Here is a 24,867-nt window from a genome sequence, read left to right as displayed (position 1 = left end):
ACAACGGATCCGCAAAAAACGGACCGTTTTTCAGGATGAAAAAAAACAGGACGTGTGAATGGACCCTAAGACAGGGCCAGGGGCTATCCATAGTATTCAGTATATTGGGCAGACTAGATGGGCATTTGGCTCTTATCTGCTGACACATTCTATGTTTCTATGAAGCTGGTGTCCAGACAGTCACACAACCTCAATGTGGCAGAAATTCTGACTTTGAAGTCACCATTAGACATCCCTATAACTCCAATACCAGGCATATTCTCCACGTCTGTCCTTCCAATCAATTCTTCACCTCTGTGGCTGAAAAAAGCCGTAGTTTAGCGAGCCCTGGTCAACCTCTGACAGCAGGACCCACGCCTTCGGTTTATCTGCTCCACTTTGAGGAGACAGGGGCCTCACACCCCCCACGTTCAGCAGACAGCTCAGGCGAAGATCTCTGTGGAAAAAAGCGGGAAAAGCAGCACGAAACAGAGACGAATGCTCGGTGGGCGTGTCCACACTGAAGTGGGCGGGGCTGCCGGCTAGTCTATACCCGGCTTTACGTGCGCGTCCACGTTGAGTGACAGCCGCGACGTAGCCGCTGTGGACGCGCCCGCTCCCCTCCGCAGTGTCTTTCTCTGAGGGCGGAGGCGCGCTTTGGGCACGGTAACGGCAGCTCGTCCAAGAGGGGGGGAGGAGGAGGAGAGACCGGGCGTTCACCCTACAGCAGCGCGGCTGGGGCAGAGCAGAGGTGAGTGCCGGGCATTGGAGGGGTGACGTTGTCCTGGTGATAGGTCCTGTGAGGGAAGGACGTACGGGTCTCGCTGTGGTAACTGTGACCCCCCCCCTCCTCCTCCTCTCTAATCCCCTCCCCCTCCTTATCCCCTCCTCCCGGTACCGGCAGCCGCATTGTCTTCCTAGGAGTTATTGTCTGTGCTGAGGCTGCGGCCTAATCCGCCCCGGCTCACCCCACCTCCCCTCTAATCCGTCCTCCCGGGCCTGGAGCTGCCCAGGAGCCGGCCGCCTGCGGTGTAATGCACTTAGAATCAGCACCTCTGCGAGCTGCTCCTCTGCATGGTGTGTATTGTGTCCTAGATGGATGTGTTTATCACAGTCTTCCCATTCATTACCACAGGGCTTTCACTCATTTTACGCTTTCGTTAGTGTTTCCATAGTGATGATGAATAACGAGCGACAATAATATCCATTGATAAAACAATAAGGTGATGGTTATGAATTTTAATTTATGATCTGCTTTATAGGTCATGGGGGTCGGAGCGATGGAACCCCCACTGATCACCCAAGCGGGCACCCTGTGTCCCGTGTATCGGTACAATGGCGGTACAGCACCCGCTATGTCCGTCAGTGCCATTAGCTCTGAATGGACTGGCGTTGTGCGCACTCCACCGCTCGCTGGGACCCCTGGACTGGTGATCAGCAGTCAGACCCCCCACTGGTCTAGTCGTTATCCCTTGTTCACTAGTTAGGTGATTGTTTATGACCGGGATACCCCTTTAATGCATTTGGGGGCATCAATTGTGTTGCAATTTCTCTTCTCTCTGATCTGCAGAACACATTTTTATGCGTTCCCCCTTGAGCCTGGCGCGCCGGACGTTGGGGCGCTCCCCCTTGAGCCTGGCGCGCCGGACGTTGGGGCGCTCCCCCTTGAGCCTGGCGCGCCGGACGTTGGGGCGCTCCCCCTTGAGCCTGGCGCGCCGGACGTTGGGGCGCTCCCCCTTGAGCCGGACGTTGGGGCGCGTAGCCTGTTTCTGGCGTGGCATGTTTCTAGTTGGTGTGTTAATTTTGGATGTGTGTGTATACACTATGTGAGTTGGGGCGCGCCGGACGTTGGGGCGATCCCCCTTGAGTTGGGGTGCTCCCCCTTGAGCCGGACATTGGGGCGCGTGGCATGTTTCTAGTTGGTGTGTTATTATTCGATGTGTGTGTGTATACACTATGTGAGTTGGGGTCCCTCTTTAGGGTGGTAATGTACCCATGATTCTTATTACCCAGTGGACTATGGTGGCACTAGGTGGTCGCAGCAGGCGTTGTGTGGACCAGCACCTCAGTAATTTATGTTTTCTCCTTGCTCCTCACACCTTTATGTAGACCCTTATAAAAGGAAAAGGGGAGCATGCAATAGTCCATGAGCGGTGCAGATGTTTCTGGGAGACATTGTGCGTCACGTGTCTGATACAGGGTCCGGCTTGTGTTATTGGGTTGTTTACCGTTGTTTTGGACCAGCACCTTCTTCTGTATTGTGTGTTGAGCCTTCCCATGCTATATAACGGGATGCAGTATTGCCTTCCTGTATACTGTGTGACGGCTTCGGTACGATGGTGATTACAGTCTGTCTAATTTGCAGAGCTGATGTGAATTTGCATAAATATATTTATCTGCTGGCAGATCCACGCGTTTTGCATCTACTGCGCGGATCCTTGTTTGATCTCATTTTATTTTCGGAGCGTGGATGTGAGAGCGTGCCGGGGGCTGATCTCGTCATCCGCTCTCATGTACGGGCTTTCATTTGAGTTGTTTTTTTTGTTTTTTTTTCATTTAGTAATGTACGGAAAAATAATGGATGCCCCTGATGTCTGCCAACACGGCGAGGCCTAGCTGTATTTGTGCAGGGGTCTTGCAGTATTGGGGGCGGGGGTCTTCCGTGACATATCTATTGTTCCCAGCATGCGGCTTCTGGGTCTAACCTCTGCAGGCGAAGGACGGGGCCTGGTCATTGTGTCTTCATGCCTGGCTGTTCACGTGTTTTGCCTTGAATGACTTGCTAAATTGTTGTGGTGATATCCGATTTCTTCCTGCTCACGCTGATTATTATTTTTTTTTTTATATATATATATATTTTTTGCATGTTTGTTAAGGCAGAGCTGTGGTCAGATGAGCTGAGTCTTTAACTACCTCTGAAGGAGATGACCAAGGTACTGAAGCTGGCAGAGCAGAGGACGCAGGATGGTACATGAGATCAGGGAGAAGTCTGCGGAAGGCTTCCTCCACATACTCCTTCAAAGATGGCAGGCAGAATAGCGCAGCACATTGACCCACACCATGGCGGTAAACCAGACGAGCCCCCTTATAGTCCATAGGGTCTGTCATGTGACGGATCCATCTCCGTTTTGCTTTTCTGTTTCTATGGTGGAACAAAATGCCTGATGCAAATGTGAACAAAGCCTAATAGATATGGAAAGTTATAGGTCGGTGGATCTAAACCTATGACCCAGAAAGTAATCCTGTTTCTCGGCTGTCACGTGATGAGGCCCCTGATGCTCCTGTGTAATGAGTGGAAAAAGCTGGAAACAGCGAGGCTTGAAGTGACACATGTCACTCGTTCGCTGGATCTATAGATAGAGGGTTTGTCCTGTATGTGGAAAATCAATCCCCGAGCATGCTGCAGGGTGTGTTACACTATTGTTTTCTGTACGGCCACATAGCATTGTATGTGGAGGTGACACATACACAGAGGATACAGTGTGTATGTACTACTACCCCTGACATCTGTCATTCATAATGTATTACGCACTGATAACACCTTTGGTGCTCAGTTACAGAGGCACCTCCTGAATGTCTTAGTCGTAAGTGCTGGAAAGGCCTACATAGGTTTTTTATTTTATACACTTTTATATAGCGCTACTATACTCCGCAGCGCTTTACAGACATTAGCATCCAACTGTCCCCAATAGGGCTCACAATCTAAGGTCCCTATCAGTTTGTCTTTGGAGTGTGGGAGGAAACCGGAGGAAATTCACACAGACATGGAGAGAACATACAAACCCAATGCAGATGTTGTCCATGGTCTGATGACCCCAGAGCTGCTAGGCACTAGTGCTAACCACTGAGCCATTGTGCTGCCCATACGGTTCCTTATGATGGCACAGAGGTTAAATAATAAGGAAATTTTTTTCAGTTTTCATCTTCCTTGCACATTGTGTGTATTCTTGGGCTACTTTGACACTAGTGTTTTGGCTTTCCGTTTGTGAGATCCGTTCAGGGCTCCTCTCACAAGCGGTCCAAAACGGATCAGTTTTCCCCTAATGCATTCTGAATGGAAAAGGATCCGCTCACAATGCATCAGTTTGCCTCCGTTCCGTCTCTATTCCGCTTTGGAGGCGGACACCAAAACGCTGCAAGTCTGTCTAATGAAACTGATCCAAATGGATCCGTTCTGACACACCATGTAAGTCAATGGGGACGGATCCGTTTTCTATGACACAATCTGGCACAATAGTAAACGGATCCGTCCTCCATTGACTTTCAGTGGTGTTCAAGGCGGATCCGTCTTGGCTATGTTACAGACAATACAAACTGATCCGTTCTGAACGGATGCAGACGGTTGTATTATCTGGATGGATCCGTCTGTGCAGAGACACGACGGATCCGCACCAAACGCGAGTGTGCAAGTAGCCTAATCTGGAAACTCCTGTAAATCTCATGTAATCGCTCCCATCCGTGTTTGCACACTTGGCCTGTCTTCAGCAGTGAGACGGGATGCATCACACCACCCAGTGCCGCAAACAGCATGGAGTACGGATAAGTGGTCGCTGTCTGCTTACTGTCCTTCAGTATATGGTAAGTCTCCAACTCTTGTGAAACTACAACTCCCAGCAGTCTGACCATGTAGGGAGTTATAGTTTTGCAACTGCTGGAGGTTGATAGGATGGACACCAGTGCCGTATACTGCAGGTTTGTTTCTTCCACTAATATTTTGCGTGTAGCGACGGTGACCAGAGCCATTGTCAGTCTATTGACACTTAGGCCTCATGCACACGGCCGTATCTATTTTGCTGTCTGCAAATCGTATATCTGTAAAATATGGATACCGGCCGTGTCCATGACGTGTTTTTCTACTAGAACTGGCTGTTCTTGGCCTTACAACTGACAAGAATAGGACATGTTCTGTAATGTGAAGACAGGACACGGGTGACATTTTGTGTGGACCCAAAGAAACTTATGGGTTCGCATGCAGTCCACAAAAAACAAGGATTGGACGGGGATCGAAACTACAGTTGTGTACATGTTGTCAGTGTATATACGTCAGATGTTGGCACAATTGTTGTGTAAGCCGAGGGCTTACGGTTAAGGCAGGCCGTACACATAGCTGTTTCTCCCTACACCCCCTAAATATACATATATTCTGAATGGAGGGGGTTAGCCGCTGCCACATGATTTTAGATGTGCGAGAACAAAAGGGATTGGGCATGTAAATCCAATTGCCTGATTCATTTCTCCTCTAACATTGTCAGGGGACAATCAGGAGGTCCCCCATACGTGGTAGATGGTCGGCTGGTTCACCTGAAGTGCCAGGCTCGCAAGACTATGCAGGGTTTGGCAACCTCGGGCACTCAGGCTGTTGTGGAGCTACAATTCCCAGTATGCAGACTTTCTTGACTTCTCGAAACTCCTATAGAAGTGAATGCATCATGTTGGGAGTTGTAGTTTAACAACACTGAAGTGTCAGAGGTTGCTGACCCCTGATCTAATTAGTATGGTTAGTTTAACCCTTGACACTATCTGAGGGGAACTGTAGGCTGGGAAGCTGAGAACAACCTCCACTATCCTGTGGCCCGGCTACCACAACATGAACACTGCTGCTCAGCAGCTTTTTTTCTGTCGCTTGCATCATCACTTCTCTGGGGATTTGCTTGATTACAGTTTTGGTGTGGGGCAATCTTGCGACATGTTCACACTGTGCATAGTGCATCATCTGACCCAGTCTCTGCACATTTTGTGGAATGGGGAAGCCAGCAGCACATTTCTATGGACTGTCCACCTGACCAATATAGCGTATTATATAATTTATATTCCAGAGTCTTTTCACCCAAGTTCAAAGTTGGGAACTAGAGTTGAGCGAATCAAAGTATCCGAAGTGGACAGAAAAATTCAATTTGTCGCAAATGTAATTTTCCCTGAAATGGCGTTAAAAACACTCGCCTCATCCATTTGAGCACAAAGTGGCCATCTTGATTGAAGATCCTGTGCAAAATCACATGTGCGGTGATGTATGCTGTCACCATGCCGGGCAGTGTGATGACTTCATCACGCACTTTTTTTTTTTTTACTGATGAACCCTTGAAAACCCTCCATTTTTAATCTCTGATGCCATGATCAGTGATGAATGCGGCATCTTAGGGGTTAAATGACGGGGGGGGGGGGGGGCAGCACAATCGCTTTTCCCCGTCGTTGCGCCCGCTACTCACAAAGAAATGCGCTTCATGACGAAGTAATTTGTCACAAAGCGAATTGCTTTTTGAAATTCGGTGATGCAGCCGAATCTAATTTTTGTAAACTTCGCTCATCACTTCTGGGGACATCCCAGGTGAGCAGAAGATTTAAGCCTCATTCACACGTCAGTGATTGTGAGCCAAAACCAGGATGCGGCCTCCACAGACACAAGGTATAAGGGAAAGATCTGCACCTGTTCTGTATTTAGAGACGCGCCTGGTTTTTGCTCACAATTAGTGTTGAGCGAACTTGTGTTTTAAAGGGAACCTGTCACCGGGATTTTGTTTATAGAGCTGAGGACATGGGTTGCTAGATGGCCGCTAGCACGTCCGCAATACCCAGTCCCCATAGCTCTGTGTGCTTTTATTGTGTCAAAAAATCGATTTGATACATATGCAAATTAAGCTGAGATGAGTCCTGTCCCTGACTCATCTCACGTACAGGACTCATCTCAGGGTAATTTGCATATGTATCAAATCGATTTTTTGACACAATAAAAGCACACAGAGATATGGGGACTGGGTATTGCGGATGTGCTAGGGGTGATCTTGCAACCCATGTCCTCAGCTCTATACACAAAATCCCGGTGACAGGTTCCCTTTAAGTTCGGCGTCTAAAGTTCGGGTTATCGAAGTATCCCGTTATGGATTCCGCTACCATGGACCATAACGGAATTTAGAATCCATAACGGGATACTTCGATAACCTGAACTCGAACTTTAGACCCCGAACTTAAAACACAAGTTCGCTAAACACTACTCACAATCATTGATGGAAATCACTGACCAAACACTGATGTGTGAATGAGGCATTATGTGCAGGGCTTGTCGATGCTAAATTTTGTATGCAGCACTACTATCTGCCAGTGCTAATTGTTCCCATCCACCCCCAGGCCCCATATGAGGAGGGGGTTATGGCTGTCATAGAATATTGCATCTATGTGTACAGAACATCCCTGAGCCTTGAGCCACTTGTCGGTGGCACTTTAAGGGTATGGCCATACTGGGTGGATTTTCTGCAGTGGACTTGCATTGCAAAGGTTGATATCCACAGAATAAACTGGCATCAGTGCATGCCAAGGATTTAAAGGGGTCGTCTCACTTCAGTAAGTTGCATTTATCATGTAGAGGAAGTTAAAACAAGCCACTTACTAATGTATTGTTTTTCTTCATATTCCTTCATTTGCTGGCTGGATTGATTTTTCCATCATATTTTACATTGCTCATTTCCATTGTTACAGACCACCCTGCAATCCATCAGTGGTGGTCGTGCTTGCACAATATAGGAAAAAGCATCAGCCTCTGATGGCCGGGACCATGGGAGCGCACATAGGCTAGTGCTTTTTCCCATATTGTGCTAGCACGACCATCATGGATGGATTGCAGGGTGGTCTGTAACCATGGATATAAGTAGCGTATAATGTGATGGAAAAATGAATCCAGACAGCAAGGGAGGCAATATGGAGAATAACAATACATTAGTAAGTGGCTTGTATCAAAGGGGTTGTTGGGGTTCAGAGCTGTACCCGGACATATTCCCATTTTCACCCAGGCAGCCCTCCTGACTTGAGCATCGGAGCAGTTCATGCTCCGATGCTCTCCTTTGCCCTGCGCTAAATTGCACAGGGCAAAGGAATTTTCTGGGGTTCCGGTAATGAACCGGGCTTCCCATGGGGCTACCAGGCAGAGGCTTCCGCCCAGCAGTGAGCCCGGTGACGTCACAGAACACACTGCCAGGCAGAAGCCTCCGCCTGGCAGTGTGTTATTATAAATGAAAGACCCCTTGCCCTGCGCTATCCTGCGCACGGCAAGGGAGCTCATCAGAGCATGAAATGCTCCAATGCTAGCCTCAGGGGGGCTGCCTGGGTGAAATTATGGGTATGTCTGGGTTCAGCTCTGAACTCAGACAACCCCTTTAACTTTCTCTACAGGATAAATGCAACTTACTGAAGTGAGACGACCCCTTTAAGATCCACACCATAGGTCCGTTAAAGCTGTGAATGAGATTTCTTAAGTTCTCATTCTTTTTGCTAAACGCTGCAGATTTCAGGACTTCTATGGGACTGTTCATGAAGAAAAAAAAAAAAAAAAAGACAGCAAATGCAGCAATAAAAAAAAAAAAAGTCAGGGAACGGTCTTAAAATGCCATTACGAAAAAAATATAAATAAAATATGCAGTGTCCCAGATTTACTAAGCCTGTAGATGACATAAGCTTAGGCCGTCTATTCTGCACCAGACTTATCACAGGGGCTAAGGCTGGATGATAAATGTGGTGCAAGGTTGTAACTGTTGGCTGCCTTACTTTGACACAGAATTTTGCACCAGAATTGTGCAATTTTGGCGCAAAACAGTGCGCCTTATGCCGCATCCCTTTCACCCCCTTAGGCAATTTGCGGTCCCCAATGCACGGGCAGCAGCCGGGACAGATCGAGACCCATTCAACTTAAATGGGTCCGAGTTTCGTCCGCACCGCAAAAAAATTAAACCTGTTCTATTTATTTATTTTTTTGCGGTGCGGAACGTGGTCATAGCGGGTTTGCTCAGGCTGGTGTTTTTGAATTTTTTTTTATTTTTTTTCGTGCCTAAAAGTGTTGCAAATAAACTTTTCAAGTTGCATTGAAGTCCATTGGAAATATAAAATGAGACAAACGCAGTGTGATGGCTTTCCTTCTCTGCGTATTTTCCCCATACTGTTCTATACAGGAAGTAACGTTATGGGGGGGGGGGAAGGGTTACATACTTTCCTACATAAAATAAAAATAGGCATACAAAAATGCACTATATGGCCTACAAAAATGGGAGAAAAAAAATTAGCTTTTTTTTTTTTGGGCCTGAAAAATCACACAACTGCGCCCTTACGCCTCATGCACACGACCGATGTGCGTTTTTGCAATTTGCAGAACGGCACGGACAGCCATTGATATAACTGCCTATTGTCTGCAAAACGGACAAGAATAGGACAGGTTATATTGTTTTTGCGGACCACTGAACGGAGCAACAGATGCGGACCGCACACTGAGTCCTGTCTGCATCTTTTGCGGCCTCATTGAAGTGAATAGGTCCACATCCAAGCCACAAAAACTGGTCCCCGCATGTAAACTTCTTCTTTTTTTATTTTTCATTGTGTTTTTTTTTATTTTTGTGGGATGAGCTAATGTTTTAGGGCTATATAGGACATTAAGGAGTTAATCTGAAAGTGACCTGGTAGGGAGAGGGGTAGGATAAAAATGTGATAAAGGAGACCTAAGGACAGATATCAGCAGGTAACCGTAGGGTTACAGCATCTACACAAGTGTCCCTTACCGCAGTGAAGGACATGAGGAGAGCTTGCATTGCACTGTATAGAGCTATACTTCCCTGGATCCTGTGTCCTGCAGGTAGTTCAGCCAGTGGTCTTTAGTGGCACGATGGAGCCCAGGCTTCATTAAGGAGTGCACATTTACATAACGAGCTAAGGAGTTGCACTTGTGGCAGGTCTATGGGGCGGGAAACACTACAGGTGAGCCCTCAGTCAAAGGAAGTGTCTCAGGTTTTGCAGATGAGGCAACCTTCAGAAGGTACTGACTGACCAGAGGGACAGACGTCCAGTGAGTAGATGAATACTTGTGCACTAGCATGGGTGTAGGGGGCTTTTATTTTTAAACCTCTGGACATTTGAGCGAGGGTCACTTCGGATAGGGTTCAGCCATTATTCATCAAAGAGCTTCTCCGCGTCCGCATATTTACTATCAAGGCAGCTATGACAGGAGTCTGTTTAGTGATACCGCCGTGCCCCATGATGTCCTCTATCTGATCTTGAGTGTCTAGTAATGGAGGGACTGCCATAGTGAATACCTGCCTTACCCTGTTCTAATCCCTCTGCAACGTCATGAGATTGGCGTGATCTTTACAGATGCAGTAATGTTCTGCGGATGCTAGGAGTCATTGTGCCGAATATCAGGTGATGCTGTATAGAGGATCGTCTGCTCCTCCCTGACACTTCTGTTCTCTCCGTCCGCATCCTATGATTGCTTCTCATGTGACCCCAAGATGATGCAGATAATCCCAGAATAAACTGAGGCTGGAGTTACTTCCACCCCTGGACCCCTGCCTTCCTACCTAACCATCACATCACCTTTACTGGCTTTGTGGTGACCTCCTTATGTTCAGCCATAAAATCCTCCAGGTCTTATCCCCAAAACATAGTGCAGCCATTGGAAAGGTCAGGCTGTGAGGATAGCTTCACCTATAGAAGGGGCATGTATTAAAAACCCATAACAAAGAAATACTAGGCCTAATACATATTTTGGCCATGTGCTTCCTCAGGTTGGACCTGTGTTAACGTCACTTCAATCAGGGCTCTGTATGATGTAGTAATTAAGGAACTCACAAAGTACTGCCTCTAAGGCCCCTTTCAGACCAGCGTGTGTCACGCTGCGAGTCCACAGCGCAGCTCCTGGCCTGACCTCCCAGCACTGACGGGGTCACATAGCATTATATTGATTTTGTGATGCTATGTAACCCTTACAGGTCTGGATTGTATTAGATGACACTGACACAACGTTGCCAGTGTTATCCTATACATTCCAGAACTGGAGGTCTAGGGAGGTCAGGCCGGGAGCTGCGCTGTGGACTTTCAGCGTGACACATACTTGTCTGCAAGGGGCCTAACCCCTCCATGTTTGATATGCACATGTTCAGAACATAACGGGAAGGATGGAAGGTAGTATGAAGTTGCGATGATGCCCAGAAGAAAATATATCCTAGTGGAGAGGTTTTGAGTCAAAATCTTGTTGAGTTGACCTCATAAAACTTGGTCTTTAAAGTCCACTAGCATACCCAGGAGCTTCTCTCTGATATCCGAGAAAGGGGGGTTAGTGGTGGAATCGGCAGGCCTTCTTAAGCTGCATTTACATAGATGTCCGTTCCGTAGCCCCGCAAATAAAAAAAACGGATGTTATCGATTTTGGTGTTTTTTTTTGCGGATCGCTAAACACATACGGTCGTGTTCATGTAGCCTTATTCATACGTCAGTGATTTCAATCAGTGATTTTGAGCCAAAACCAGAATTGGAGCCTCCACAGACATAAGGTATAAGGGAAAGATCTGCTCCTGTTCTGTGTTTAGAGCCGCATCTGGCTATGGCTACATGCACTGTTGTGTGTTTTGCAGTCCGCAAATTCCGGATCCGCAAAACACGGATGGCGTCCGTGTGCATTTCGCAATTTGCGGAACGACTGTTTTTAGAGCCGCACCTGGTTTTGGCTCAGAATCACTGATGGAAATCACTGACCGAACACTGAGGCCTCATGGATACGACTGTATGTATTTTGCAATCCGCAAAAAATACGGATAACGTCCATGTGCATTCTGTATTTTGCAGAACGAAACAGTTGGCCACTAATCCAACAGCCCTATCCTTGTACGCAATGCAGACAATAATAGGACATGTTCTATTTTCTTACGGAACGGAAATATGGAAACGGAATGCACATGGAGTACCTTCTGTGTTTTTTGCAGACCCGTTAAAATTAATGGTTCCGCATACGGTCCGCAAAAAAAAAAAAAACTGACACAAAGAAAATACGTTTGTGTGCATGAAGCACGACTGAGTGAATAACGCATGAGGTGTTTGTCTCTTTAGCAAATTGTAACATAGTTTATAAGGATGAAAAAATCCCTCCGTCCATCCAGTTCGGCCTGTTATCCTGCAAGTTGATCCAGAGGAAGGCAAAAAAAAACTGTGAGGTAGAAGCCAATTTTCCTCATTTTAGGGGAAGAAAATTCCTTCCCGACTCCAATCAAGCATCAGAATAAGGGCTCATACACACAAACGTATTTTCTTTCCACTTCCATTTCCGTGTTTTTTTTTTTTTGTTTTTTTTTTGTGGACCATATGCGGAACCATTCACTTTACTGGGTCCGCAAAAACAACGGAATGTACTCCTTGTGCATTCCATTTCTGTTCCGCGAAAAAGTAGTGCATGTCCTATTATTGTCCGCAAATCACGGTCGAAGGCCCCATTCAAGTCAATGGGTCCGCAAAAAATATGGAACGCACACGGAACACATCCGTATGTCATCCGTATTTTGCGGATCCATACTGTAGAAATGCTATGCCAAGCCTGTGTTTGGTGATTAATAAGTTACTGTTTCCGTTATTTTGTGGAATAACCGAAAAGGACTTAAATCAGAGGGGGAAAAAAAAATCGGATACGGATCAATGAAAAATGGAACGCAAAACAACGGTCGTGTGCATGAGCCCGAACTCCCTGGATCAGCGACCCCTCTCTAGTAGCTATAGCCTGTAATATTATTACACTCCAGAAATACATCCAGGCCCCTTCTGAACTCTTATAGTGAACTCACCATCACCACCTCCTCAGGCAGAGAGTTCCATAGTCTCACTGCTCTTACCGTAAAGAATCCTCTTCTATGTTTGTGTACAAACCTTCTTTCCTCCAGACGCAGAGGATGTCCCCTCGTCACAGTCCTGGGGATAAATAGATGATGGGAGTTATCTCTGTACTGACCCCTGATATATTTATACATACCAGTGTTTCCCCGAAAATAAGACACTGTCTTATATTTATTTTTCCTCAAAAAAACACACTATGGCCTATTTATCAGGGATCCAGTGAGAACTGAGTCCAATCTGCACACTGATGCTGAGGAGACTTTTACTTTCACTTTCTCCCTCAGCTTGCTGTGCACAGAACCACCGGGACCTGACGGGGAGCTGACTGTGTTGATGGGGCTGCCCGCAACTCTCCCATCACCTACAGATGTGGGGCAGATGAGACAGCACCTACAGCGGCTGCCACGATGGGGTACAGTAGGTGAGACAGCACCTACATCGGTTGTCACGATGCGGCAGATGAGAAGGGCTGCCCGCGTCTTTACTGCTCTGTGCCGGTACATAGCCACACCCATCACTATGGCTTTTTTTGGGGGTATGTGTTATTTTCGGGGAAACACTAGTTATTAGATCTCCCCTCAGTCCTCTGATAATCTTTCAGGGTACTGTAGTTCACCCATTCCAGGTATTACTTTAGTTGCCCTCCTCTGAACCCTCTCCAGCCCTGCTATGTCTGTCTTGTTCACAGGAGCCCAGAACTGTACACAGTCCTCCATGTGTGGTCTGACTAGCGATTTGTAAAGTGGTAGGACTATGTTCTCATCTCCGGCTTCTATGCCCCTTTTAATGCAACCCATTATCTTATTGGCCTTGGCAACAGCTGCCTGACACTGGTTTCTACAGCTTAGGGCTCGTTCACACGACCGTATGTCTTTCAGTGTTTTGCGGGCTGTTTTTCACTGATCCGTTGTTGAATTTTTTTTTTGTTTCTGTTCAGTTTTTCCATATGGCATATACAGTAATTACATAGAAAAAATTGGGCTGGGCATAAAATTTTCAATAGATGGTTCCGCAAAAACGGAACGGATCCGGAAGACATACGGATGTATTTCCGTATGTGTTTTCTGTTTTTGTTTTTTTGCGGACCCATTGACTTGAATGGAGCCACGGAACGTGATTTGCGGGCAATAATGACATTATCTTTGAACGGGAATACGGAAACAGAATGCATACGGAGTACATTCAGTTGTTTGTTTTTTTGCAGAACCATTGAAATGAATGGTTCCATATACCGAACGCAAAAAAACGTTCGTGTGAAAGAGCCCTTAGTCTCATGTTCACAAAAATTCCTAAGGCTACATGCACACGACAGTGATGTACACTTTAACGGCCTGTTTTGAGACCAATGGTCGTCTATGGGGTTATTCACACGGCAGTTTTCTTGACTGTCGGTAAAAAACGGACGTAAAAAAAACAGAACATGTTCTATCTTGTCCGTTTTTCACTGACACTCTTGAATGGGTCCATTTTTTAACGTCCGTTTCTCAGAAAGGCATTAGTAAAATAAATGTTTTTTAAAAAATGTCTGTTTTTAACAGACGTTTTTTTTTTTGTTTTGTTTTTCACGGTCGTGTGCTTGTAGCCTTAGTCCTTGTCATTTCTCGTTTGATGATTGGGCCAACTTTTAGGCTACCCCCGGCAACTCCGACTTCTACCGTCTTGTAAAGTATTAAGTTATTTTTTTAATCCTTTTATTTTCAAACTATTAGTTTCTGCATTGTATTTCTATGTCGTGTTTGTACATTCTGATAACTGCATTTTTCTACGCTCCGTCCTGTGGATATTAAAATGTCACATTAATAAGAGCCGCATTGTGTTCTAAACGATTCCACGACCTTAGGAGAAGCGTTGCGTATATTTGTGTGTTAACCCTATGAATGCTAGGGAGAGCATGGTGGGTCTGAGTGGGTCACTGTCTTGTCCATCTAATATGACAAGCGGTGGCAGCTGAGATCTTAGGCCTCGGGCACACACCTGTGTTTAGTCCATGTCCGATCCACATTATTTGCAGATTGAACACAGACCCATTCATTTCTATGGGTCTTCAAAAAGAGCGCTCTGTGTGCTGTCCGCATGTCCGTTCTATGCCCTCCGCAAAATTATAGAACATGTCCTATTCTTGTCTGCTTTACATACAAGGATAGGACTGTTCTGTTCAGGGGCCAGACCTTTCTTCCACATCCGTGTGGACTGCAAAACCGCCAACGGTCGTGTGCTCGAGCCCGGAGTCTGTCGTGATCCTGACAAGCTGCTATGGTGGTGCAGTTCTGATTCTGTAGAACATCCGTGCTGTGTGAAGCCCCCACATCGGTCGATGTCTTATAGATCAGTCTCTGGCAGATCGAACCTGCTTTTACCGGTGGCGGGGTCTTTTCTAGGATCTGATCACAGTGGGATTCAAGTCCTTCTCTTCAGTGATCTGATCCATTGTACCAAAACCCACCACATGTAACCCAGGGGGGCTTTTCCTTTGGTTGGTCATGTTTGTGAGGTGATATACCCCTTATCTAGCTCTTGGGTTCTGGAGGTAAATCTCAGGGCTCGTATCCTCTAACGGCAGAATAGAGTCCCTTTGTGCACCGTTTAGGGGAGAGTGCCTTCATAAACTACATGGGATGGAGCATTTCATGGCACGTGGACAGGTATGCCATGGCTCTATAGCAGACACAGGATCACAGACAGGGTTGCTGATCGTCCCAAAAAAATAGAAGTGCAATTCCGGATATTTTATTTTATTTTTTTTTATATTTTTTTTTCCATCTGCTTGTACATACTGTGATTGTCCTCATTGTACTGTTGGTGGAGCATGCTTCCCGTGTCTTCATCAGTGCTGTGGACATTAGGGGTTTCCAGTTATTATTTGGATAATATTGGCTGCGTGTGATAATCAGATTAACAATCCTGACGACATTCATACCACGCTGTGTGCACCAGTCCTTAGGGCCCATTTTAACTGGTAGATTTTCTACTGCTAATGAATGCCAGTCGGTGATACATCAAGTTGATCGGCTTTGAATTGCACAGAGCGCTCATCGTCACTGTGTATGTAACCGAAGAACGAACATAAGGCTCATCATCCGCTGCAGATCCATGATCCCCGGGCTCCCTGGTGCGTACTGTACATCAGTGGTCCCAGGCACATCCTGATTGTCCAGCCCGGTTCTTGGGTTGGCCAGCAGGGAGTGCCTTGGACCTCTCATATACAGTATGAAAGTAGCCTTAGTCTAAAAAGTGGTGCGGCCATCTTGGATGGTAGAAGAGTTGCCCGGGAATCTTTTGCTGAAAAGAAGGGCACCAGGTTAGGACTTGTGTACGTGACCATGATCAGCCTGGGAAACAGTCCCGGTGTCACCTGCATCTCCCGGCCCACCGTGGGCTCCCCTGACCCAAAGTGACTATCATAGTAATTTATTATGGTCCGTTCGGGTCTGATTGTAGGGCTATTAATGTGTATGCTGTGAGTACAATACAATAGACCCACGATCAGATAGGAACTGACTGAATAATAAATTAGGCCTGTTTCATATTATTTTTTTTTTTTTTTCGGCACGGAGTTCCGTCAAAAGGGCTCAATACCGGAAAAGAACTGATCAGTTTTATCCCCATGCATTCTGAATGGAGAGTAAGGGCTCTTTCACACTTGCGTTGTGCGGATCCGGCGTGTACTCCACTTGCCGGAATTACACGCCGGATCCGGAAAAACGCAAGTGAACTGAAAGCATTTGAAGACTGATCCGTCTTCAAAATGCTTTCAGTGTTACTATGGCAGCCAGGACGCTATTAAAGTCCTGGTTGCCATAGTAGTAGTAGGGAGCGGGGAAGCAGTATACTTAGTCCGTGCGGCTCCCTGGGCGCTCCAGAGTGACGTCAGAGCGCCCCATGCGCATGGATCACGTGCCATGTGATCATGTCATCCATGCGCGTGGGGCGCCCTGACGTCACTCTGGAGCACCCCGGGAGCCGCACGGACGGTAAGTATGCTGCTCTCCACTACACTTTACCATGGCTGCCAGGACTTTAGCGTCCCGGCAGCCATGGTAACCATTCAGAAAAAGCTAAACGTCGGATCCGGCAATGCGCCGAAACGACGTTTAGCTTAAGGCCGGATCCGGATTAATGCCTTTCAATGGGCATTAATTCCGGATCCGGCCTTGCGGCAAGTCTTCAGGATTTTTGGCCGGAGCAAAAAGCGCAGCATGCTGCGGTATTTTCTCCGGCCCAAAAACGTTACGGAACTGAAGACATCCTGATGCATCCTGAACGGATTTCTCTCCATTCAGAATGCATTAGGATAAAACTGATCAGGATTCTTCCGGCATAGAGCCCCGATGACGGAACTCTATGCCGGAAGAAAAGAACGCAAGTGTGAAAGAGCCCTAATCCGTTCAGGATGTCTTCAGTTCAGTCATTTTGACTGATCAGGCAAAAGATAAAACCGCAGCACGCTTTTTTTTGGGTTGGAGATAAAACCGAAGATTTGCCTGAATGCCGCATCAGTCCTTCTGGTCTGCACATGCACGGACCGAAAAAAAGGTGAAAAAAATAAATGCGGATCCGTTTTGCCGGATGACACAGGAAAGACAGATCCGGCATTTCAATGCAGTTTTAAGACTCCGGCAGGCTGCCCCCTGCCAGAGATGATAAATATTAATGTGAAACTAGCCGTCCTATGACGCAGTCAGTTCGGGTCTGGGGAGATGGCAGGTCATGGGCAGGAGCCCTTAGAGATCTGACACTGGTGACCTATCCTAGCAATATGATGCCAATCTCGGGTCCCACCTCTGGAACCTGCACCTATCTATAGCACGGGGCCTCCAAAGTGAACGTGACCACCCTCCAGTCACTTCTATGGGACCGCTGAAAATAGCCGAGCATTTGTCGGGGCTCGGTAAAAGGCACCTGAAAGGTCTGGCGTTTACCGGATCATAGACCTGTGTAAGGGCTCTTTCACACCTGCGTTATTGTCTTCCGGCATAGGGTTCCGTCGTCGGGGCTCTATGCCGGAAGAATCCTGATTAGTTTTATCCTAATGCATTCTGAATGGAGTGAAATCCGTTCAGGATGCATCAGGATGTCTTCAGTTCAGGACCGGGAACGTTTTTTGTCCGGAGAAAATACCGCAGCATGCTGCGCTTTTTGCTCCGGCCAAAAATCCTGAAGACTTGCTGCAAGGCCGGATCCGGAATTAATGCCCATTGAAAGGCATTGATCCGGATCCGGCCTTAACCTAAACGTCGTTTTGGCGCATTGCCGGATCTGACGTTAAGCTTTTTTAGAGTGGTTACCATGGCTGCCGGGACGCTAAAGTCCTGGCAGCCATGGTAAAGTGTAGTGGGGAGCGGGGAGCAGCATACTTACCGTCCGCGCGGCTCCCGGGGCGCTCCAGAGTGACGTCAGGGCGCCCCAAGCGCATGGATCACGTGATCGCATGGCACGTCATCCATGCGCATGGGGCGCTCTGACGTCACTCTGGAGCCCCCCGGGAGTCGCGCGGACTGTAAGTATACCGCTCCCCACTACTACTATGGCAACCAGGACTTTAATAGTGTCCTGGGTGCCATAGTAACACTGAAAGCATTTTGAAGACGGATCCGTCTTCAAATGCTTTCAGTACACTTGCGTTTTTCCGGATCCGGCGTGTAATTCCGGCAAGTGGAGTACACGCCGTATTCGGACAACGCAAGTGTTTAAGAGGCCTTAATCGCCCCTCTGACTTCTAACGGATTCAATACAGATGCGTTGTAGGGTCCCTATGGCAGCCGCAGGACCCCTGCAGATGTATGGAACAGAATTAAAGTGTAGCTTTGGTTCTGATCTGACAGTTAGTAATTTGGCATGGGGATTCTCTAGCGCACACTGGGTGGTACAGATGCCAAAGCAACCTTAGACACCTGGAGGTTATTGTGCGTAGGTCCACACTGCCCTTCAGTAGAGTCTGAGCTGTCAGCAGTAACGGTGGACTTCCCCTTTAAATGTCCCCATCAGAGGAGTGGGTGCTGATGCGAGTTAGTGGAGGTGCTGCCCTCTGGCGCTCGGTGCAGCCATTGCTCTCCAGGAGGCGGGGACTTCAGCCTCTCCTGCCGGCGACTAGTGAGCTGATAGCAGAAGCCGGGGAGGGGCTAGGCGGAGTGGGGAGGATACGGCGCATGCGCGCCGGGTCTGCTGCGGGTGTGGTCGGTGCTTGGATCCGAGCTGCAGCGAGAGTCCTGGGAAGGCACCTTGGAAGGAGGAGTCGTCGGTGTGCGGGAGCCCGGTCCCGGCTGCAGTGCGGTGGCGGGGGAGGGAGTGCTGGAATGTGAACGGAGCCTGGACGGGGCATGGGCGGCCGCAGGGCTATTTCTGACGCCTTACCTCAGCCCTCCGCCCGGCCTGTGACAACTGCTCAGGCTTCACCAGGGGAGGGGGCTCCGCTATGAACCGGCCGACTCATGACTGGCAAAGCCACCCACAGCAAAGTGCTCTACTCGTGGAAAGGGGTGCTCTTCACCTGCCTGTCCGGGAGTGACCCGCGGAAACGCAAAGGTAACGCACCGACCGGCAGTGACAGCTCTGCAGGCGGGGTCCTCGCTGCCAGCCTGTCCTGTAATGTGGGGCCCCTGGTGATGGTGTGGGCCCTTGTCTGTCTCTTGCATAGTGCAATTCTGGAGCCGCCCCTGTGACATTGTGGCCCTGTACCCTGTGGGACCAGTGATAACACTATGGCCATGTTATATCCTCTGCCATCAGGCTATGGGCGCTTGCTTGAGTCTGACATGAAATGCGTGGGGTCAGTGGGTAATATAATGGTCCTGTTATATCCTATGTCATCAGACTGGGAGCTTCCTAGTATCAGACATGAAATACGTGGGGTCAGTGGGTAAGATTATGGTCCTCTTATATCCTCTGCCATCAGGCTGGGCGCTTGCTTGAGTCTGACATGAAATGCGTGGGGTCAGTGGGTAAGATTATGTTATCATCAGACTGGGAGCTTCCTAGTATCTGACATGAAAGGCGTGGGGTCAGTGGGTAATATAATGGTCCTGTTATATCCTCTGCCATCAGGCTGGTCGCTGGCTTGAGTCTGACATGAACAGCGTGTGGTCAGTGGTAACGTTGTGGCCATGTTGTATCCTGTGTAATGAAACTGGTCACATCTCAGCGCGCCGCTCCTTCAGACACAAAGCCGGGCAGAGCAACCAGGGGGGCGATGGCCATGAACCTTCCTGGCCGATCCCTACAGGTGCACAGGAGGATTTCAGCTCCTGCCTGAACTGGACTAATGTTGCTGTCGGCTCCTGAGGCTGAAGGCTCCGCTGCATGGTCCTCTGGATGTCGATGGGGCAGAGCTCCGTGCTTATCGTGCTGCAGGATTGGTGGAGTTGTAGTGATTCGGTTGCAGGTACTTGACAGCGTTGTCTCATTGTGCGTCTGAAGGACGCCCCGCTGCTTCTCGTCTGGCTCGGTGCACCTTGTGGATGTCCTCAGTGCACACATTGGGAGCCTTTCCAAGGGAAAAAGTGAGATGTGGAGAAAACCTAGCTTGTATTTTGTTAATGGGCGCAGCTTCCCGGACTTTATGTACTCGCCGGAGTCTCCCTAGTGATGTCATCAGCTGAAGCTGGGGGGTTGTGTGGAAGTCTCCCTGCATGTTATCCAGTCGTGCAGCCCACCTAGTACGGTATGAACAGCCCTGCAGGGGCGCGCAGGCGGCACCAGGCCGGTGTCTGCACACTGCGTGGGTGTTTTTAGACTTGTTTGTCAACTTTGCACTTAAAGGTTGTTGCTTTGGACTAGGAATTGACCTTGGTTTAGTACGACGTAAGGAATCCGAGCTTCGTGTGACTGATCTCCTGTCGGAGGAGCAAGGAGACGCGGCTGACAGCGCCCAGCACGGAACAGAGCCACAAACACATTGCACCCCACCTGCACGTGCAGCACCAGCCTGCGGGGGTCATGTGCACCCTATGCCCAGAGGCAAATTCCTGGCAGAGGTCACCCACCGTTATTCTGAGAACGGGGACGATTTTTCCTGTGTTGTGCAGATTTGCTGAATCTTACTCAGGTGCAAAAAAAACTCACTCGTCCTGTATAGAACTGCTGACTGCTCTTTATATCCCAGAGGATGTGCTCTGCAATGTGTGGCTCCGCAGCCCTTGTGAAACTACAACTCCCACCGTGCTCAGAGTCAAAGGAATTGTAGCTTGACAACAGTTGTAGATCTTTGCTCCACAGTCGCCTCTGCTCCTGTGTGTAGTGCTGGCATCCCGTCCTATCTACGTCAGGAAACATGGCGGCTGTGTGACGGCTTGCTCCATTCTCATCAGCCTGCTGCAACCCCTGGCCCAGGATTCAGCAACCTTCGGTACTCCAGTGGCTGTGAAACTACAACTCCCAGCGTGCACACTTGCCTGACTGTTTCTTTTGAGACTTATTATAGTGAAAGGAGGATTCTGGGGGTTGTAGTTTCAGAACAGCTGGAGTGCCGGAGGTTGCTGATCAGGGCTGCACAGATCACTTTGTGTTTTGAAGGCTTTGGTTGGTCTCGTGTGTTTCTGAAAAGTAATTTTTTTCCCGTTTTTATTTTTTTCCCTTGCAGAAATGAGCCGTCAGACTGCCGCAGCCATCCCGACTGGTACTTCAAAGTGTCCACCATCCCAGCGGGTGCCAGCCCTGACCGGAACAACGGCTTCAAACAATGACTTGGCGAGTCTCTTCGAATGCCCCGTATGCTTTGACTATGTTTTGCCACCTATTCTTCAATGTCAGAGCGGACACCTCGTGTGCAGCAACTGTCGGCCCAAGCTCACATGTTGCCCAACCTGCAGAGGGCCCTTGGGATCCATCCGCAACCTGGCAATGGAAAAAGTTGCCAACTCTGTCCTCTTCCCCTGCAAATACGCCTCGTCAGGTTGCGAGGTAACCTTGCCGCACACGGAGAAAGCCGACCACGAAGAGCTGTGTGAATTTCGACCGTACTCGTGCCCCTGCCCCGGCGCATCCTGCAAATGGCAGGGTTCCTTGGATGCCGTCATGCCACATCTTATGCATCAGCATAAATCCATCACGACGTTACAAGGAGAGGATATTGTGTTTCTTGCCACAGACATTAACCTTCCCGGGGCTGTGGACTGGGTCATGATGCAGTCCTGTTTTGGCTTTCACTTCATGCTGGTTTTGGAGAAACAGGAAAAATACGATGGTCACCAACAGTTCTTTGCTATTGTACAGCTAATAGGCACGCGGAAGCAAGCCGAGAACTTTGCTTACCGCCTGGAGTTGAACGGTCACCGGCGACGATTGACTTGGGAAGCCACTCCTCGCTCTATTCACGAGGGCATTGCGACCGCCATCATGAACAGCGACTGCCTCGTGTTTGACACAAGCATTGCGCAGCTCTTTGCGGAAAATGGCAATTTAGGAATAAATGTGACAATCTCCATGTGTTAAAAACAAAAAACAAAACGGCAATCACAAACTTCCAGGGCCAGTGTTTCATGTCCTCGCTTTATATTTCACTTTCTACAGTTGCAATTGACTTTCACTGCCGGCCACAGACTGTGCAAAAAAAAAAAAAAGGTGAAAAAAAAAAGGAAAAAATGTGGGCCCGGCCAGTGAATTCCAAAAACAGGAAGCAGATGCATGTAAAGAGAAAAAAAAAACACTAATATTTAAAAATCAACCACTGAAAAGACCCCCTACACCCTGTACTCGGGCATCTTTTATTTTTTGTTTTGTTTTTTATTTTTTTTATTTAAAGGAAAAAAAAACTAAAAAAGAAAATTAAGATTAACCCCAACTGAATTTGTGTTTGTAGTTTGTACAGTAAAATACAGTCTGTGTTTCTTTCCCCCTTTTTTTTTGACGAACAAGCCATTACACGCGGCCTCCTCTCCGGGGCGCCGTCTTCCTCATTTGTAAGTCACTATATAGAATTGCTGCTGTTTGTGTATATTTTCTGTGTATTGCTAATTTTTAATAACTTCTAGTTTTTCATTCAATAAATTTGACTTTTCTTTTCTGTAATTAAGTATATAAATATATATTATATATTTTTTTTGTACACATACGTTTGCTATGTATAATTTCTTGATTTATTCCCCATCTCCATAATTTTTTTTTTTTTCTTTTTAAAATATTTTTATTTATTTTTCTGCTCCCAAATCTGGAATGAGGAACGTTGATATTTTCAGTGATTGTTCGACCTAACGGGATTGTTTTTGACTTGTTTGTGTTGGTCAGACATTTACATTTTTTGTCTCTTTTGCCGAAACCCTATAAGAAGGTCCTTCTCTAAAATGCCGAAAGGTATGACTACTGGTTGCATGTAATGGCGCCTACACATAGGGAGTGCCAGCCATTTTATAAAGGGGTTGGCCAGGATTAGAAAAATGATGGCAATTTTTTATTTATTTATTTTTACTAAAAAAGGCGTCACCCCTATTCATGGGTAGTACCATAAACCGGTGGCGCAGTTTTTTTTTTTCCTTAAATAAAGCAGCCATGTTTTTCTAACTCCAGACAACGCCTTTAAGGATTTTGCCTGTTAGGAAATGGTTATGGGTCCAAAGAGAATCCATAAACTGTGTCATTGAAAGTAGCGGCTCTGACCGTACAATGGCGGCATCCGGTGTGGAGGTGGCAGTGTTACCAAACAGATATGAGAATGGAAAGCTGTGTTTTTTTTGTAAAAGCTGAATTATCCTGAGTGTTGCAGCTACCTTATGAAATTTAGATATGGCTTTATGCTTCAATCAGACGGACGTAATTTGGGCGCTGCTTAGCAGCCGTATTATGCCCCTTTCAGACGAGGAACATGAAACCCGTCCGAGTTCTGTCTGTGAAAATTCTGACGCCTTTGAATCAGCTTTTTCTGCAACTACATTGTGAGGCATCAGCATCTCGTCCATGAAAGATACTGAATGCACGCCCAGTTTAGACAACCATCATTGAAAAACGGACTGCACGCGTATGGTATCCATGTGCTGTCAGTTTTTGTTTTTTCATTGATTTGAATGGGCCAGTCTAGTGTGAATAATGTGCAAACTTGAACATGCCATGATTTTTGCTGAACGGACCTACGGTACTGAAGTTGGACAGCACCTGGACTGGAATATTGCACGCAGCTTCACAGCCGCAAATCCCAGCCTGACTGAGTGATGATCTGACATTGCAGCACCTTTATGTTCCTGTTAGTTCGGGTCATTAGATGGGCTCTGGATCTGCGGCTGTACTCGCAGCGCTTGAACGCGCCCATGTTACAGCGGTAATAAAAGTTGAGGATGCATGTGGAGAGTTTACAGTGGCGGAGCCTCTTTGTTTTGTAGTGCAAAACTCCATGGTCTCTTCAAACTTCTAATGGAAACCAGATATTGTTTAATGAGTAGTCTCAAAATGAGATGTTCTCCATCTTTTTATAATTGTCATTAAAAATAATACTTGGCAAACGACCCTCTCTGCTGTAATTTTGTCACCTGCAACAACGAACAGCCGGAGTGTATAGACTTACTACAGTACGGATACGGTCCTTAATCTCGTGGCCGTTTGGAATTTATTTGACTTAAAAAAAAAAAAAGGAAAGAAAATGCTAAACAATTGCTGATGCTTTTTATGCAATGTAAAATCTAAAAACAATTGCAATTTTGTCTTGCTTTTCTAATGCACAAAGCTCCAGCATTGACAGCCATAGTTATATATTTTTGTCTGCCTGCAGCCACCACTAGGGGGAGCTTACTGTACATGCACAAAAAAGGATACATTTAAAGAGCTCTCTGGTAGTTAACATTTTCAGTGTCAAAGCAGTTGGGGTCAGACACCCCACCAATCTGCTGATGCAGGCAGCTGCTGAAAACTACTGTCTGAGCACGGTGTAGTGGTCGTGCTGGGGTACTGCTGCTCAGCTCCCATGCAAGTGAAAGGGGGATGGAGCAGTCATATATTATAGAAAATCTAAGTGGTCCAAACCTTAACCCTAAAAAAAAAAAAAAAAATCCCCCGGTGTCTGAGCCAGCAGACTCCACGACGTGGGATCTTCTGCCGACTATTGATGCATTTTTGACTGGGGCACGACTTAGGATTTTATAAACTGGCTAAGAATACATGCATTGCACGAAAAGTCTATGTGAAAACCTAGGTGTATATAAAACTCCAGAGCTGCATTCACAATTCTGCTGGCCGCTTCTAAAAAGAGAATGCGCTAGCCACTTCTGCTGTAATGTTTCTATATGTATGATGATCTGAACAAGCAGGGCATGCTCGCACAATTGTGAATGCAGCTGTGGGTGT

At 47.3% G+C, this 24,867-nt stretch overlaps 1 protein-coding gene across 3 annotated transcripts; it reads left to right on the top strand.

Annotated features, from left to right (window-relative positions):
* Positions 1-583: 583 nt before the first annotated feature.
* SIAH1 (siah E3 ubiquitin protein ligase 1) lies at positions 584-23,525 on the top strand. Of its 3 annotated transcripts, none has more exons than XM_044274635.1 (2): positions 584-730; positions 21,182-23,525. In XM_044274635.1, the coding sequence occupies exon 2, from the start codon at positions 21,184-21,186 to the stop codon at positions 22,030-22,032; it is 849 nt and encodes a 282-aa protein (XP_044130570.1). In that variant the 5' UTR covers positions 584-730; positions 21,182-21,183; the 3' UTR covers positions 22,033-23,525. The 3 variants fall into 3 exon arrangements, with proteins under 3 accessions (XP_044130570.1, XP_044130569.1, XP_044130568.1); XM_044274634.1 differs by lacking the exon at positions 584-730 and adding an exon at positions 18,740-19,128; XM_044274633.1 differs by lacking the exon at positions 584-730 and adding an exon at positions 19,150-20,647.
* Positions 23,526-24,867: the final 1,342 nt, after the last annotated feature.

The sequence above is a fragment of the Bufo gargarizans genome, unplaced genomic scaffold (genome assembly GCF_014858855.1).
Source record: "Bufo gargarizans isolate SCDJY-AF-19 unplaced genomic scaffold, ASM1485885v1 original_scaffold_1921_pilon, whole genome shotgun sequence".
NCBI classification, from domain to species: domain Eukaryota; kingdom Metazoa; phylum Chordata; class Amphibia; order Anura; family Bufonidae; genus Bufo; species Bufo gargarizans.
This window is presented reverse-complemented; position numbering and strand designations above follow the sequence as displayed.

What these genes read in the sequence shown, in the direction of transcription:
- SIAH1 (XM_044274633.1), top strand. Translation starts at nt 20,539, where the DNA reads ATGTGCACCCTATGCCCAGAGGCAAATTCCTGGCAGAGGTCACCCACC. An exon ending in ATTTGCTGAATCTTACTCAG is followed by an intron (nt 20,648 to 21,181) that starts GTGCAAAAAAAA and finishes TTTCCCTTGCAG; the next exon opens with AAATGAGCCGTCAGACTGCC.